The sequence below is a fragment of the Canariomyces notabilis genome (genome assembly GCF_033297395.1).
Source record: "Canariomyces notabilis strain CBS 508.74 unplaced genomic scaffold N656scaffold_22, whole genome shotgun sequence".
In the NCBI taxonomy this organism is placed as follows: domain Eukaryota; kingdom Fungi; phylum Ascomycota; class Sordariomycetes; order Sordariales; family Chaetomiaceae; genus Canariomyces; species Canariomyces notabilis.
In genome coordinates, this window is record NW_027041844.1 from 408,852 (window position 1) to 424,745 (window position 15,894).

General features: G+C 55.0%; 6 protein-coding genes across 6 annotated transcripts; 5 read left to right on the forward strand and 1 right to left on the reverse strand.

Moving 5' to 3' along the window:
• The first annotated feature begins 753 nt into the window (after nucleotides 1-753).
• On the forward strand, nucleotides 754-1,264 carry N656DRAFT_312174 (uncharacterized protein). The gene is made up of 2 exons (XM_064809204.1): nucleotides 754-792; nucleotides 950-1,264. Exon 2 carries the CDS (start codon nucleotides 969-971, stop codon nucleotides 1,227-1,229), a length of 261 nt encoding a protein of 86 aa, XP_064667545.1. The 5' UTR covers nucleotides 754-792; nucleotides 950-968; the 3' UTR covers nucleotides 1,230-1,264.
• Nucleotides 1,265-2,610: 1,346 nt separating this feature from the next.
• Nucleotides 2,611-5,485, forward strand: N656DRAFT_715024 (acid protease; the record flags this gene model as incomplete). Its single annotated transcript, XM_064812019.1, has 4 exons — nucleotides 2,611-2,753; nucleotides 2,816-2,943; nucleotides 3,004-3,363; nucleotides 3,423-5,485. 4 exons carry the CDS (start codon nucleotides 2,611-2,613, stop codon nucleotides 5,483-5,485), a joined length of 2,694 nt encoding a protein of 897 aa, XP_064667546.1.
• Nucleotides 5,486-6,123: 638 nt separating this feature from the next.
• N656DRAFT_782438 (riboflavin synthase domain-like protein) lies at nucleotides 6,124-9,470 on the reverse strand. Its single transcript, XM_064815762.1, has 4 exons — nucleotides 8,865-9,470; nucleotides 8,626-8,804; nucleotides 8,464-8,562; nucleotides 6,124-8,379 (listed from the first exon to the last, which is right to left on the reverse strand). Exons 1-4 carry the CDS (start codon nucleotides 9,042-9,044, stop codon nucleotides 6,609-6,611), a joined length of 2,229 nt encoding a protein of 742 aa, XP_064667547.1. The 5' UTR covers nucleotides 9,045-9,470; the 3' UTR covers nucleotides 6,124-6,608.
• A 505-nt stretch (nucleotides 9,471-9,975) lies between these two features.
• Nucleotides 9,976-10,674, forward strand: N656DRAFT_782439 (uncharacterized protein). The gene has a single exon (XM_064815763.1). The coding sequence runs from the start codon at nucleotides 10,075-10,077 to the stop codon at nucleotides 10,252-10,254; it is 180 nt and encodes a 59-aa protein (XP_064667548.1). The 5' UTR covers nucleotides 9,976-10,074; the 3' UTR covers nucleotides 10,255-10,674.
• A 1,098-nt stretch (nucleotides 10,675-11,772) lies between these two features.
• Nucleotides 11,773-13,282, forward strand: N656DRAFT_714888 (RNA-binding domain-containing protein; the record flags this gene model as incomplete). The annotated part of the gene is made up of 4 exons (XM_064812009.1): nucleotides 11,773-11,996; nucleotides 12,281-12,578; nucleotides 12,634-12,888; nucleotides 12,959-13,282. The coding sequence occupies 4 exons, from the start codon at nucleotides 11,773-11,775 to the stop codon at nucleotides 13,280-13,282; spliced, it is 1,101 nt and encodes a 366-aa protein (XP_064667549.1).
• Nucleotides 13,283-14,245: 963 nt separating this feature from the next.
• On the forward strand, nucleotides 14,246-15,677 carry N656DRAFT_715032 (ArfGap-domain-containing protein; the record flags this gene model as incomplete). Its single annotated transcript, XM_064812021.1, has 3 exons — nucleotides 14,246-14,293; nucleotides 14,450-15,256; nucleotides 15,345-15,677. The coding sequence occupies 3 exons, from the start codon at nucleotides 14,246-14,248 to the stop codon at nucleotides 15,675-15,677; spliced, it is 1,188 nt and encodes a 395-aa protein (XP_064667550.1).
• Between the last annotated feature and the right edge of the window lie 217 nt (nucleotides 15,678-15,894).

The following is a 15,894-nucleotide window of genomic DNA, read 5'->3' on the forward strand; positions in this document are numbered from 1 at the left end:
GTCGCTCAAGCACCTGCTCCGGTTCGCTTAACTTTGCACAGAAACGCGGTGCAGCCAATGAGGGTATACGGCAAGCGAAAAGGGGTAAACGACGCACCAGGCTGTCTCAGATTGGTCAACGGCCGAGTCCAGGACGCTCGTCGAAGCTGAGATTGTTAAGACATCTGAAAGCAGTGCTTGTTGTCACGATGTTCACAAACCAAGGTGGAAGCTCTCATACATACGCAGACTCAGATACTCGCAGAGCCATTGGGAAACACGCAATGCCTTCCGTTTTTGAGAGCGCCAAGAACAGTTGACGCGCCTTCTGCACACCACAATGGAAATCAACATTGGCCGCTGGGCTCGCCAAAGACGGTGGTACCTTAACCGTGGTGTATCTAGACCTGTGCCGCCAAAGCCGGAGGGGGCGTTACTTGTCCCGATGGTGAGCCACCGTGGCTAGAGCTGACCGTATCATCGCACCGTTTGTCAGAATCTGGGGAAGAGGTCGACGGCTATCAGGCCAACAGTACGGTCATGTGCTTGCTATGCGTGGATGGGCGAGAAGTCCGGGTACGGCTGATGGACCATGGCTCGAAGGTGGGTGTCTCGGCAAAAATCGACGACATGGATTTAGCCAGAGTGGCCACCGCCTCTCAGTGGTGAAATATATTACCTCTGCCGTGTCCGATGCATCCTTGATTCCTCTTCAGGTCATATCTCTTGCCAGCGTCTCCCGCCGGAAGTTGATTCAAGGGATTGATTCCCGGTCTTGATATTTGATCAATATAACTGCATTACCAGTCCAAAGTATGGGAACTTCCTTTCGATTCGCTTCGTTTTCGTTTACCATTTCCAGAGGACTGGCGACGACACCTGATGGCATCGACTTGTCTCTTAACGACGCGAGCGGGAGGAGCTCGTCGGTCAGTTGATGGATTTGGATGCACTGATGAAAGCTGAGCAGTTCAGCTGTCTTGAGACCGATGACAGCCTGGTTTCTCTTGCTGTTGTGGTGTGGACAAGTTTGCCGCCTCCAGCCTATCGCCAAGAATCTCCTTCCGGCTTGGCCATCGAAAGCGACTGCCCGGCACTTGCGGTGGCAGACATGGCGGGACATTTACACCACACCTTCCAAGCGAGCCCACCTCGTAATGTATGTAATGTCGCTGTTAGACCTGCCACGGTCGTGCCGCTCTGTTTTTGCCCTCAAGGCCGTGGGCCAAGTTCGTCAGGCTTTATCGTAGCGGGAGTTCGACAGGACAGGGGTCCATAGAGTGACGACAGGACTCTGGAGTGTTGAGCCTGTCTGGAATTCAGCAGTGGTATTCCCTGCTTGGATCGTGCAAAAATTGCGCTATGGTTATGGTGAGCATTCCGGATGGCGTCGCTGTCGTTATGCTCAAGACCAGATGGACTTCTGGCTTCTGTGTTTGTGATTGACAGCTGTGTCGCATCCCGCCTGAAAGTGCATGCATGTTCCAGTTCGATTTCGGCGTCTGGGGTAGAAGCCAAGCGCTGTTCGATACTTGCAGGACGAGAGAGCCGGTGGCTAAAGCCACTGATGGAGTGAACCCTGCTTCACTCACGCGGCGCTGGATATGGGTGCGGGGAGGCATGGAACGGCGGAGACTGGACACCGTGGACCGGGACCGACCTTCCAAGTTAACTGCAGGACTTCTTGGACGGTGACCAGCTGCCGTCCCCGTCTCGCCTGCCTGCCTTCGTAGTTCGTACACCTTAGTGGAAGCTGCTGTAGAGTACAACCTCCTACAAGGAAGGTGCGTATAGAGAGATTAACCTCAGCGTTAGTCTGAAGTATAGCATCCACATCGTCAAAATGCAATGTTCTCCATGGTAGAGTTGAAAATTCCTCTCCTTACTGCCGGCTTTGAATCTCCAAGGTGCCGCCATTTCCCGTTATTGGCAAGCTTCATGCCAAACATGCGTCTCCAAACCTCCCGTACACCTGCATAGAAACACCGAATGAATTACATTACTGTAACTTACCCTCAATGATTGCCCGCAAAATACGGAAATATACGGAGTACAGTACATACAGTACATACACTGCTGAAGTAATTACGCAAACAAGGCCTGTGCTTCACTTGCATCCATCCGCCGATCCTTCCTGCTTGGGCACCTTGGCTGGTATTCTCCACCCGCGCATTCCTCGTCCCACGGGAAGCTGCACCTACACCACTTTCCAGGTTGTATGTATTGTGTCGCACATAGCACTGTCGCTCCATCTCTTGCACGCGTGCTGTACTGAGGTGTTGGCCACTCAAGGCAGTCCCAACCTGTCCCGCGCTGCCGCTCACTCTAGAGATCTCCCGCCTCTCTGTGTGCCATTGCTGCGGCTCTAGCTCGCCGGCATGAGTGACGGAGTGACGGAGTGACAGAGTGACGCCTTGGCGATCGAATACTGCTGGCAATCTCGTCCGTTCCAACTGCTCGGGTGCCTCAATTACATGTTTCCCAGCTCATGGCACGCAGAGCCGACCTCGCAAATGTCCTAGGACCTCGTCCCCTCGAGTAACAGCCTACCCTCTGCCCCTAGGTGCTCGACGCCATTGATCGCGCGCACCCCGTCCCAGCGCTGCGAATCCGGGCCAGGGTGCTGCAACAATGCGGTTGCCCTACCTTGGGGCCGCTGTCGTCTGTGACATCTCGCTGTTGCTCCTGCTTCTGTCCGTGTCGCAACTTGCTGCTGCGTCTGACTCTGAATCACAACAACCAAAGCCCCTCTGGATCCAACCATCTGGCGAGTGGTACGTCTCGCCTCTCTTTTTTGCTTTGTCTCACGCCATGCGTCTTCTGACCTGGCTCTTAGGTACGGGATCGATGGCACATGGTCCAGCTTCATCTTCTACGTGGGTGCTCCCGCACAGATAGTCTATCTGACCGTCGCCACCGCACTCTCCGAGATATGGGTCATCTCAACCGGTGGCTGCACACCAGGTGAGTATGCCCACGAGGAGGGTAACGGCTAGGCTGCTCTCCATGCTAACTAGGGCCAAGTTCAACTCTGTATCGATGCTCGGGGCGGTGTCTTCGACATCGCTGCCTCCAAGACATGGCGGTCGTTGGGGAGCTGGCAATTGGGAGCGAACTACACGGGCATGGGAGGTAATGGTGACTATGGGCTGGAGACATTTGCCTTCGTCAACACGATAGAGCGGCACACAACTGCCATTGAGGGAGCGCTAGTGGCGGCCATCAACGACACCAACTACTACCAGGGATATATCGGCGTCGGCGTGACGCAGGGGAGGTTCGGAACTAATCTTACCAACCCATTCATCTCGCAGTTAGCCGAAACGTACGGTACGATTCCCAGCCACGGCTACGGATACACGGCTGGGGCGTACTACCGCTTGGGTAAGATGCCTCTTCAATCACCCCTTGTCCATGACTTGCCGCTGATGACGCAACTCAAGATGGGGAAAACAAGGGCACCATTGCATCCTTGACCTTGGGAGGGTACGATACGATGAGGTTTGTACGCCATGATACCACCTTCTCTCTCGATCCGGTAACACGACTGCCCACCGTGCGGTTACGCGGGATCACCGCGGCGGTTTCGTCCGAGGACAAAACCCCCACGAGCAATTGGACGTCAACGACCCACGCGCTTGTGACCATGGAAGACTCCATCATCGCTGTCATTGACTCATCGACGCCGTATTTGTGGCTGCCCACTGAGGTATGCGACCGTTTCGCTGCTGCGCTAAATCTGACGTGGAGAGAGGATTTGGGCGTATATATCTTTGCAGACGGCGCGCAGTATAACCAATACCGGTCCGACACCTCGCTTTCGTTTACGTTTACTTTCTCCAGTTACCAGAATGCCGACAATTTCGGAGAGCCACTCAACACCCCTGGAGTGGTCAACATTACGGTCCCGGCTGCTGCTTTCGCCCAGCTCCTACGCTACCCCTTCAGGAACGTTGTACAGTGGGGCGAATCGAGCATTCCATATTTCCCCCTGAAGCGATCCACAAAGGACGTGAATAATAACCGGTACATTATTGGGCGCGTGTTCATGCAGGAGGCATACATCATCACCAGCTACGATAGGAGTACTTTCTCGCTTCACCAAGCTCTTTTCCCCCAAAATGCGGCCACCAACTACACGCTGGAAGCGATCACAAGACCACCGGACAGTCCATATCCCAAGTTCGCTGACGAACCTGCCGCTAGCGGTGGATTGAACGCCGGTGCAACCGCCGGCATTGTGCTTAGTGCGTTCATTACTGGTAGTATTCTGGGCCTTATTTTGTGGTTTTGCTGCAGACGCCGACGGACATCGAAACAGGGCAAGTCTGTTGGGCAAGAACAGGAGAATAAGGAAGCCGCTCAGGCTGCGGAAGATGATGAACCGAAGAGCCCCGTAAAGCGAATGTTCACCATGATTATCAGGAGGAAGAAGTCAAGAAAGCCGGAGGCGCATGAAGCGCATGGAAACCAAACTCAGCCCGTAGAGGTCGGTGCCGACGCTCAGCACCAGGTCTTCGAAATGCCTGTTCCGCCTGAGCCGGTTGAGCTCGATAGTCACGACGTTGGAGATGAAGATACGGACTTTGGTGTCGACAGCACTGAAGGGCTAAGCCAATACGAGATCACTCGCCGGAAACTGGATAGACAACTCCAAGGACCCGTGCCGACCTACAGCCCGCCAGAACCGACTTTGCAAACGGCGGGGCAGGAGAAGTTGATGCAAGACGCGAGCGCCGTGGCTCATTACCGTCAAGTCGAAGAACCTTCGCCCGTATCAACCCCCACATATGCCAACAGCAATTCGCTCCCTGACAGTCTCCCTTCACCAATGTCACCTCAAGGAGATTGGACGAACCGTCTCTTCGACCTTCCATCGCCGATGACAGTCGCCCCTCCATCTCATCTGCTCACAGACCTTCCCACTGTTTCGAATCCCAGCGCGAGCTACTCGCCCGTATCGCCTCATTCAATACGCTCACGGCAGACCTTCTCCCCGTCGTCCATCGCCCGTTCAGACTCGAGCAACCATTCACCGACGTCTCCGATCGGGAATATGCAGCTGCCTTCCCCAACATTTCAGCGGACGCCCATTGACCCGTCTCGAGTGATATGTTTAGGGCCGTTGCCAGAGAATGTCCAGCTTCCGCATCGACCGCCGATCCCGCGGCTGGTTGCGCCTGATAGCCGACCGATAGAAGGCGGACCATCTGGACCCGACTCTCCTGAGCTTTTACCCCCAGACCCTTCCAGACATTACCGCTCTCATACTCAGGGTTCGAGCGATACGCTGGGGAGCAACTTTACTGTAGAGGAAGAACACATGCTCAGGTTGGGCGAGATGACACGGAGTCGCAACCAGAGGCCAGCGCAGTACGGACATGGCGAGGATGATTCCATGCCCCGCAGTCCTCAAAGCATGGAGCGCATCGAGGCCGGCTCGGAACTCATACACGTGCCGCAAGTTGCCGACAAGCGGTACAGCTGGGAACAGGACAGCAGTTGACCGCCCTCCGCCACAGCAATCACGACACGTACGACCAACCACAGTCTTTTCGCACGTTCCTTTAGCAGAACTTTCTCCTGCCATAATACTTTTTTATGCCCTGTTTCATCGCATTGTGTACATTTATTGCGAGGCGTTTGTTTACGGTTAGGTATGGGCTTGATATACCCACTGGGTGTTTTTACTGGGTACAATACAGTGGAACGGGAGCGCGGCGTTTTGACCGGGATCTTTTCAGAGGGCAAAATCCCCCTCTTTGGGGGTCCACGAGATGGGCGAATGGGGCGGTGGAAGTGACATCTGGCGTTTGAGTTGATCTAACCATGTTGGCCGGCCTAACAGGGCAAACTGAGGAGCATCTATCGAGGTGTCTGGTTTCAGAGAAATTCGGACCGCGGAGTGTGCCGCCTTTGTGCCGTGGATGGGAGTTTCCAGGCGATTAGGCAACATTCGGAGTTGTGTATGTACTCGCCTGGCACGGCTTCGACGGCTAGAGAATTGAAGGACTACAGAAGCAAAGAGCCGGCCTAGCGAACACACAGCCAGGCGCACGCGAGCACTTGGTTGAGCTCAGTAGAAGTGTGGAAGATCGCACGCAAAGCTCGTCGATTCTGATGAATGTGGTGTGGCAGACCACGGCTAGGGTAGTTCCACGATCCGTGATACATCGCTTGCATGTTCGGCGCATACATATCTGAGAGTTGATACAGGCCGCTGAAAGCAGGGTCCCTCATCAAGGTTTGCCATGCAACATAGGACGGTCACAATCACTGGCCAAGTTGCAACGGGATGTTGACTTCGTGACTAGGCAACCGGGATGATAGGTCCCCACACGCGCTTCATGACCGATGTGCCCGAGTTCTGTTCTCCTTATCTATGGGATGATCGCCACAGACCCACGCCTGATAACACCATAAGACGGCAGGCAGGCTGGCAGGGAAAGGAGACAACTAGATCCTCATGTAAGCGGGTAGTGCACAGATGCCCTGCCTACCCTCCAATTCCTTGCTTACCCTCACGATTCTCCTGCCTCGACTGCTTTCCCCTCGGGGTTTGCGGGCTATGTATTATGTATGTATATCTCCTCAGCCGTCATCTCAACCCCTTCCCCCCTTATTGCCCTTCACCACGTCTCCTGCCAGAGCGTCAGATTGTGAGGATCAGCAAACCACCTCTCGGCCATGTCCCTGTTCTCCACCACGCCGCTGATGACCAGCGCGTCGAGCAACGCGCTGCGCACAGAAAGTGGCATGCGGCCTGCGTTGCCACAGATGCAGACGATGGGATAGTTCAACATCAACTGGCCCACTTCGTGGGCGTGCTTCCGTATCAGGTGCTGCACGTAATTCTTTCCTGCGTCGTACTCAGGCGGGGTGAGGATGTCGGCGATGCCCTTGTGGACGGAGGCGGTAGTGGTAGTGCTGCTGGCGGTGGCGGGGGATTCTGGGGGAGGGACAGGGTCTCGGGAAAAGGCAGGGTAAACAACCAGTTCTGGATACTCCCTCCACTCGTCAGCAAAGTAAAAGTCGGCGGATCTATTGCGGCAGCCAAAGAAGAGGGAGGTCGGGCCCGGGTGTCGGTAGCCTGCGCGCTCTTGAATGAGAGCCCTGATCGGGGCGATGCCGGTGCCTGTGGCAATGGCGATCATGGGCCGGCTTACCGACGCCGGGTCGCGAACAAGCTGTGGCCCTGTGGCAGCCTTCAACCCAACCCAGATAAGGGCGCCGGCCGGAAGGTGCTTGAGGTAGCGGGAACAAAGGCCCTGGCGAGGCTTGCGGATGATTGTCTTATACTCGACAAGAGCGGCGAGGATTTCGACCCGGACTATGCCGTCTGAGTCTCCAAGTATGTCCTTTCCTGCGTTGCAGACGCTGAAATCCCGGCCGCGGATGATGGGGAAGAGACTGAGGATTGTGTCGAAGGGTATCCTTACGCCTTGGAAATCACGAAGCAGCTCGAGGATGGTCCGGCGGGGTCGGCACGTATAGTCGTAGAATTCTTGTTCATTGCCGGCGGCTGTGAGCTCCTGGAGCCTTTCTATCTCTCTCTCGTCCCTTGTGAAAGCTAGCAACGACTTAATGAAGTGGCGCTTAGGGACCGCGGTAATGTCCAGGTTGTGGGTCAAGAGATGGCGCAGGGTTGTAATACCACGACGGAAATATAGACCTCGAGGTGCGCTATCGAGGTCAATGGGTGTGTCCGCCATCTCGTCCCATCCCATCATGGAGATCAATTCCTGGACGTCCTCTGGGTAGTTTTTGGGATAGATTCTAAGGGTCAGATTGCCGGAACAGTGGAGCACAGCTTTCACGTCTTCACGCGAGAGCGCGAGGTTGAAGGCAAGATGGCGGACATCTTGCCAGTGATCAGCAGGCGTCACTCTGATGTTATGTACTAGCCTTCCGGGGAAGGTATTCGGGATAGGAATTGCATCTGGCGGCAAAAGGTCCGGTGTTTGGGCTGTTGGGCGCTCGAGAAGGTACTTCTCAGGATGGTCTTTGAGGATGTTCTCCTTGTCTAAACCGTCGACGGGGAAGTTGTTCTCTCGCTCCCAACTCGCATCTTGCCGAGCGGAGCAGGCGGGAAAGTGGGGATGTCGCCGGCGCCGGTCTTCCTGGAGCTGCTCGGCGGCGGGAATTGGGGAGTTGACATGTGAGCGAGCGGCGCTCTTGTTTTTTAAGGCCAGAAACTTAAGATCGTCGTCAGTTGGAGGCGCGACGTCAGCGCCGCTCTCGCGCAACGCCTTGATATCCATAGCGGACAGCAGTCGGAGGGGGTATTTTGGCGGGAGCCGGATGTCGTCCGGGATGGGGTCGACAGACTCAGGGAGCGGAAATCCAGTTAGCAAAGCTGCCTTGAACTCCTTGCACCAAGGTATGTAGATGCTGTCGATGCTAAGGGAAGCAAGGCAAGGAGGTTACGATTGTCAGTACTTTCCAGTTATTTTGCCGGCGGCAAGAAAGAAGAAGACCACTCACCCGTTATCGTGTCGCTCGTCTCCTTCCCCGGCTTTGAAGAATTCGGAGGCACCAAGCTGCAAGAGCCTCGCTCGTAGCTTCCTGGCTGCCCAGTTGAATCTGCATTAGTGAATTTCATTAGCAAGTCAAAAAACCGCTGGCCGTTTGAGGGGGGCACTTTACTTTAAATAAGAGCTGTCACCTAGCCCAAAGACTACAAACCGCAATGATTTGAGGCAGTTTGTGTTGTTGAGTTTCTCACGCCGGAGGTTCTTCCAGAACTTGCATGCGTTTTTCGGCATCTCGCCCTGACCTGTCGTCGACGTAACAAAGACCACCAGCGACGTGCGCAGAATATCGGCCTATCCAAAGCAGTGTTAGGAATTTCAACCAACTGTCCCCGGTATCTCGAAATGACGCACCAGTTTAAAGCCATCCATCTCGTCCACAGTCGTCTGGAAATGCATCCTCTCAGCCATCTGCCCGAGCTCTACTGCAATCTCCTGGGCACTACCAGTCTCGGACCCATAAAGCACCGCCATGCTTCTGCCCTCAATCACGACAGGCTGTGCTAATCGTTGATATGCCTCTGGCTGGCCCATCTTGGCTGGTTTGGCCGCTCTTCAAAGATTACAGACTTCAAACCCAAGCAATTCACCTAGCCTCTTCTAGCTGTTGCCCCGGCCAAGGGTCCTAGCCACAAGACACGACTTGTCGATGCACCTCCAATTAACCGCAGGGAGCGTAGGTATCTCCAGATACTGTTTCTTTAAGTCCCCAGAAAATCGAGGACTGGGAAGTCAGCAGGGTGTGTCAGGGGCTCGAAATCCTGTGCGGAATAAACGCTCGATCCGGGTTTGCAGTGGCGAATATAAGTCCCCTTGAGAATGCCCATTCATGACCCAGGCTCCAAACCCGAGATATTGGCGATGCTACGGATGGCCAGCGGACGATGTCTGATATCAAGAGATTATTGCGCTGTGTCGCCAAAGTGAGACCGGTGATGCCGTTTGACCTATCTCCATGCTTTATCGGGTTGGCGACGGAGAGCGCCGGCCCCGAAACCGGCCGTCCGGCTCTTGGATTAGTCACCCGAGCGGGAACATCAAAATGCTAAGTTACCTACCTAACTCCCAATCAACGTTTCGACTACCAGGCTCCGTTACTATTACAGAGGGAGGATGATTGCTATCGTAAGGGACAGGAATGAAATTGAAACCATTGAGTCTCTTCCTGCTAAGGCAGCGCACTCAGCACAGAAATTGCCACTTGAACTTCGCGGTACCTGATCCAGACGTGATGAGGCCTAAGGTCCAAGCCGGAACTGTGCATATGTGAAGGTATTCTGCATCGCTACGGTAGTAGTCTTCTCAGCTGAAGCTGGCAATGCATGAAGGCGCCAACGGGGGATTGGATAATGTTGAGACTTCCCCTTGCATGCCATCTTCAGGGCGACCAGAATTTGGGTCCCTTACCCAGAATTTCATTTTCCGCCCTTCTTGCGGACTGTGTTTTGACCATAAGGTAGGCATGTACTTATTTCGTATACTTCGTACATACCTTATGTCGCGTGTCCTGTGCATCCTACCAGCTAAAGCAAAAAGGACAACGATCTGTGTACAGTACATAACTATGGAAGCGTCTAGAACTTGGGGTCCCCATTCCCCCTTTTCCGAACCGCTTAGGTGGCTTCAATGTCGGGCATGGGGCAAATATGTGTATGTTGGCCTTATCATAGATGCTCGTTTCTACATGATGGTTTTCTTCCAACCTGCCGATCTCCCTGATTCCACACTTTTAGAGACCCGTTGACTTAAGGTTGATTCAATTCTGGTGCCTGCGCTCCCCAGGCCTAACGTCCGGACAACACAAAGACCTACATACTTAAGGCGGTTTTTGGCACAGACCTCTCTTGCCATACAGACCTTGTGTCGATGTCTAGTTGGGCAACACAACGGAAACCGGTTGGCGTGTTTCTATGAGTCTATGACAGCCTGGTCTTGGTGGTCTATGTGTAGGAAACGGAAACCTATTCCACTGGCCGTCGTTCAGTAATTGTATGTCCAGTACAGAGTATTCGTGATGCCTGCCTTTATGAGCCTGCCTCAGCCTGCCTGCGCGACTCCCCTCAAACTTGACAGGGATCTTGCTGGTCTTTGAACAACACGACGCCTCGGTTTTGAAACATGGAATCGTCACAACACCACGAGTTACGCTGGGACACAGTCGCACATTTTGCACAACGTCAAGTAAGTAATAGCTGACGACGTACATACCGTACATCGATTAGACAACTGACTGCCTAAGCTATGACATGCGCCAGGCCGGGTGAGTCAGCGGCGATGAACGACCAACATTCTTGAGCTTTAGCAGTTAGGACGGTGAGTGATATTGGATTGATAGCTGCTATTGCTTCTTTGAGAGCTATTCAATCTAATCTTCCTACTTTTCGTACGAAGTACATACAATACTGACCGGGCGTGGTATGGTCGTCCAAAAAGAACTGACAATAGTAACGAAAAGGATGCCTTCCTATTCAAGTTATTGAACAGCTATTGAGCCGTCGACCACAGAGGTCACAGGCACCATTTTGGCAGGTTCTTAAGCAACATCAAAACCGTTCCCCAAACTCTAGCATTTAAGTAAAAACGTCTCTGCTACAAAACCTACTCAGACCTCAACTTAACAAGGTACTACTGCAGTCAAGCATATTGATCCAAAATCAAGCGTGCTAAACAAGGTTATGCAGCAGCCTCAATCCTGTGGCATCAGTTCTTTCGGAGAGGTGAGTAGTCAAAATCCAGGCGTTTTGCTCCCGGTCGTTGAGGAGGCAACTCTGGGGTTTCAACCCCGGAAAGCATAGCCCACAGGTGTGGAGCACGGACAGCCTCTTGGCACTCGCCTTTGTGTTGCCCCTGCCTCCTCAAACCCTGGCTCGCGGTCGGGTACGTACCCTGACTTGTGCCACGCCTTCCCTCGCTTGATGCCCCCGAGTGCTAGGCGGAAAAAAATATTTGAATTTGAGACCGCGCCGCCTTGCCATTTCCTTTCTTTCCTCTCCACGTCAACCATCAAAGGATCGATCAGAACCCGTTCAACCTTCGACAAACCTTCCCCTCAAGTCCTCTAGGGCACGTAGCTACCCTTTCTAACTCCCCCTCTAGACCCAGAGTTCAATTATCGCTCGTCTGTGAACGTCGGCACCTTGCTCCTTGGCGCCCACGCATCCACTGCTCGACGAGTCAATCCAAGCCTCACGTCACCCGTCACTCAACCTGTGGACCGACTCCATCAACCAAGTCAACCAACTCGACATCTCTATCAGTCACCATGTCTACCGTCGTGGAGAAAGTCGCTGACGCCGCCACTGCTGCTGTCAATGACGTTACCAACGCTCTGGCCAATACCTCTATCACTGGCAAGGCCGCCGACGACAAGTCGGCCAACGATGCCGTCCTTGCCAGCGCTGCCGAAGGTCGCCGCCTGTACATCGGAAACCTGGCTTATGCGACAACGGAGGGGGAGTTGAAAGACTTCTTCAAGGGCTACCTTGTGTGAGTGGATATTTCTCTCTCTCATGTCCTGTCCCCTTGCCAAAGTGCAACCTCCTGTCTTCACCGCCGCTTCATGTGGGAGCCGCTGCCCCTGATTCCCCACATCCGTCATGTATGTCTCTCGAACACGGTTCTGCCGTGCGTCCGACGCGTCTCCCATGCTTTCACTTGTTCCCCGGCAGTGCAACGTCGTGGTCTTTAGTTTGCCTAGTAGGCGTCATATTGTCCATGCATCGAACATGTAGAGCCTCTCCGACGATTGCTAACATGCACCCCGCCTGCAGTGAGTCGGTTTCCATCCCGAAGAACCCTCGCACCGACCGCCCGGTCGGCTATGCCTTTGTCGACCTCTCGACTCCCAGCGAGGCCGAGCGTGCCATCGCTGAGCTGTCTGGCAAGGAGATCTTGGAGCGAAAGGTCTCTGTCCAGCTGGCTCGCAAGCCCGAGTCGAACGAGAAGGCCGAGGGTGCCAATGCTGAGGGTGGTGGTGCTGATGGTGCCCGCCGCCGCCACTCTACTCGCGGTCGCGGTCGCGCAGGCCGTGGCCGTGGCGGACGTGCTCGTGGCGGACGTGGCAGTGGTGTAAGTTGGCTCTCATTTATTGGCTATAAGATGAAGATGGCTGACATGCTCTCAGGACGAGAAGAAGGAAGGGGAGGGTGCCGCTTCGGCTGACAACGCTGCCGGAGCTGCAGATGCTCCTGCCCCCACTGAGGCCCTGAAGGACATCACCAACGAGGCTTCCAACGACAAGGAGAAGGATGCCAAGCATGGCAAGTCCCAGGCTCGCCCTGCCCGCGAGCGTCGGGAGCGAGGCCCCCCGGCCGACGGCATCCCGTCTAAGACCAAGGTCATGGTCGCTAACCTTCCCTATGACCTGACCGAAGACAAGGTTCGTGAGAAATCCACTCAACTCACCGACCCACCGAGATTTTGATTGTCGGTTGCTTACTCCCTATTAGCTCAAGGAGCTCTTCGCTGCTTATCAACCGTCCTCGGCCAAGATCGCTTTGCGGCCAATTCCCCGGTTCATGATCAAGAAGCTCCAGGCCCGCGGCGAGCCCCGCAAGGGACGGGGATTCGGCTTCGTCACTCTGGCTTCAGAGGAGATGCAGCAGAAGGCTGTCGCCGAGATGAACGGCAAGGAGATTGAGGGCCGTGAGATCGCTGTCAAGGTTGCCATTGACAGCCCCGACAAGACCGATGATGAGACCTACGGCGGCGAGAATGCGGGAACCAACGGCACTGAGAAGGCCGAGGCTGCACCGGCCACGGCCGCTGCCTAGATGATGCTCTACTCTTGACGAGCATGCGGCACACGTCAACAAATACGAATGCACGCGCGACTTCTCTTCAGCAACATTCCCGTTCGTGTGTATTACTTTCGGGCGCGTGCATCTATTAACGACCGGAAATGGATGGATGATTTTCTCTCTTTTTGCCAATGGTTAGACGGGATGAGGACAGCGAGATTGAGTGGCGGGATAATTCTCCTGGCGTCCTGGATTTTGCACGGGCTTCCAAAAAAGGCTCTTTGCGGGTAGAGTTCAGGGACGCAATATCCATTATCTTCGCGACTTTTCTGCAGAAAATATCCCCTAATATCCTCATGACCTACTGTTGTTTCCACCTCTGTCTCGCGGAGTTGGTGATGGCTTTTTTCCTCTTTGCTCTCGCATCCTTCAGGCGTGTACAGTAGTGGTAGTCGCCGGAGATGGAGTACAGGGTACGAGGAATAGGAAAAGTTTTGCTCTCCCGACATGACTGCCCTGCCGTAGTATCTCAATTTTTGAGAACGGAGGCTTAGGAATCCGGATATGACTGCACAGTCGAGTAATGTGCTTTTCCAACACTATCGTCTGGTGGCATTATGCTGCTTTGAGGATTTGCAGAATGCAGCATGGTTCTGCAAGGGTCCCAGGTTCGCATGGGCCCCGCCTAAAGACTTGGACTCGAACCGCCAATCGCTGAATTGAACTGCGCTGCGAAGTTATCTTCTCCTGTCGTTCCCCATTGCAAACAACCTTCCTGAAGCAAGCACTCTAATCAGCAAAAACAGACTATCCAGGGTGCTTGATCAGGGAGGATCGAAGCTGACCACCCATACGCCCCTTGTTTCCAATTGTTGGTTGGCGCCAAAGGCCACGCGACATCGTTACTCGACCGGCGACCCAACATCCCCTTTGCTCACGCCAACTTTATCACACTTGGGCAGAGACAGAGAGCAAACCGCAAATCTTTAGCCCAGAATGGCTTCGAAGGCCATGTGGGAGGTTGATCCCGAGACAAGATCCAAAGTATGTCTAGCCTGATCTTTGCCAACTCAATCTACTAGAGTCCTTCCGAGTGCTCTCTCCTCTTCACCTCATCCATCCTCCGCCCAACCTACCCAACCCACATTCTGTTGCGAGCGGGTAATGGTGACTAACATGGGTCCCCCTCTCCCACACTAGCTTGTCTCGATCCAGCAAGAAAACAAGAACAACCTATGCTGCGACTGCGGGGCGCCGTCGCCGCAGTGGGCGTCGCCCAAGTTTGGCATCTTCATCTGCCTGTCGTGCGCGGGCGTGCACCGGGGTTTGGGGGTGCACATCTCGTTTGTGCGTTCTATCTCGATGGACGCGTTCAAATCGGCCGAGATTGAGCGCATGCGGCTAGGCGGCAACGAGAACTGGCGCCGCTTCTTCGAGAACCACCCGGACACGAGGATGCGCGGGCTCAGCTGGGACGACGCTACCATCGCCGAGCGCTACGGCGGTGAGGCCGGGGAGGAGTGGAAGGAGCGGCTCAGCGCAAAGGTCGAGGGCCGCGAGTACGTCCCTGCAGACGCGAAGAAGAAGAAGGAGGAAGGAATCGTGCCCAAGAGCGCGAGTCCCGCGCCGAGTTCAACGGCCCCGACGCGCAGCGGGCCCCGCGCCAATACTAGCACCCCGCTGAGCGGCAGCGCGACGGGCAGTAGGACGGCGAGTCCCGGGCCAGGAGGCAAGATCAAGGTGGATGTGGACTACTTTGCGAAGCTGGGCGAGCGGAACGCACAGAGGCCGGATGACTTGCCCCCCAGCCAGGGAGGCAAGTACAGCGGGTTTGGCAGCTCGGCGCCGCGGCCGCAGCGGGAGGAGCAGACGGCTTTGCCCAAGCTGGAGGATTTGCAAAGAGACCCCGTGGCGGCGATAAGTAAAGGCTTTGGGTGGTTCGCATCGACGGTTACCAAGACAGCCAAAACGGTGAATGAGGGGTTCATACAGCCGACGGCGAAACAGGTATGTGATACCATCGCCCGACTCAATGTTTGCTTAGCCGGGGAGAGGTGGGGGAATCTGCTATGCTAACACGACTCCACGCGCTCAGATAGCCGATTCCGAGCTGGCTGCCCAAGCCCGCATCGCAGCGGCCCAGGCCGCGCGGTCAGCGCAAGCGGGCGCGAGGTCGGCTCAGGAAGGGCTCAGCCGCTTCGTTGAAGGGCCGGCTGGCAGCGGCTATAAGCCGGTAAGCACCGGCAGCGGCAGCGGCAGCAGCAATTTTGACGAGAGCAAGCGGGCGTTCTGGGACGACTTTGCTGCCGCCGCAGACCAAAGGAAAGCCTCGGGCAGCTCTATAGGCACGTCGGCCATGGGCAAGGGCGGTAGCAATAAGCAGGGACCGCCAGCGAAGAATACCAAGGACGAGTGGGATGACTGGTGAGGGCGAGGTGAGGACGGAGGATGAGGATGGGAGGAGGATGTCTGTCTGTGACGGTGAGCTTGGGAGTAGGGAGTAGGGAGTCGATAGAGCAGCGGTCGCGCATATAGAGTCACGGCGCGGGATCGGCCAAACTTAGTAAATGTGAATGATATATATTGGCGAATTAGTTCCACTCTGTATGTTTAGAGTTGTTGTTGTCTGCTTCTTGTCTCCAACT

Coding starts and splice junctions, on each gene's coding strand:
- N656DRAFT_312174 (XM_064809204.1), top strand. CDS start 969: ATGACAGCCTGGTTTCTCTTGCTGTTGTGGTGTGGACAAGTTTGCCGC.
- N656DRAFT_782439 (XM_064815763.1), top strand. CDS start 10,075: ATGGAAGCGTCTAGAACTTGGGGTCCCCATTCCCCCTTTTCCGAACCG.
- N656DRAFT_782438 (XM_064815762.1), bottom strand. CDS start 9,044: ATGGGCCAGCCAGAGGCATATCAACGATTAGCACAGCCTGTCGTGATT. Junction 8,805..8,864: donor AGATGGATGGCTTTAAACTG/GTGCGTCATTTC, acceptor TGCTTTGGATAG/GCCGATATTCTGCGCACGTC. Junction 8,563..8,625: donor GGTGACAGCTCTTATTTAAA/GTAAAGTGCCCC, acceptor TCACTAATGCAG/ATTCAACTGGGCAGCCAGGA.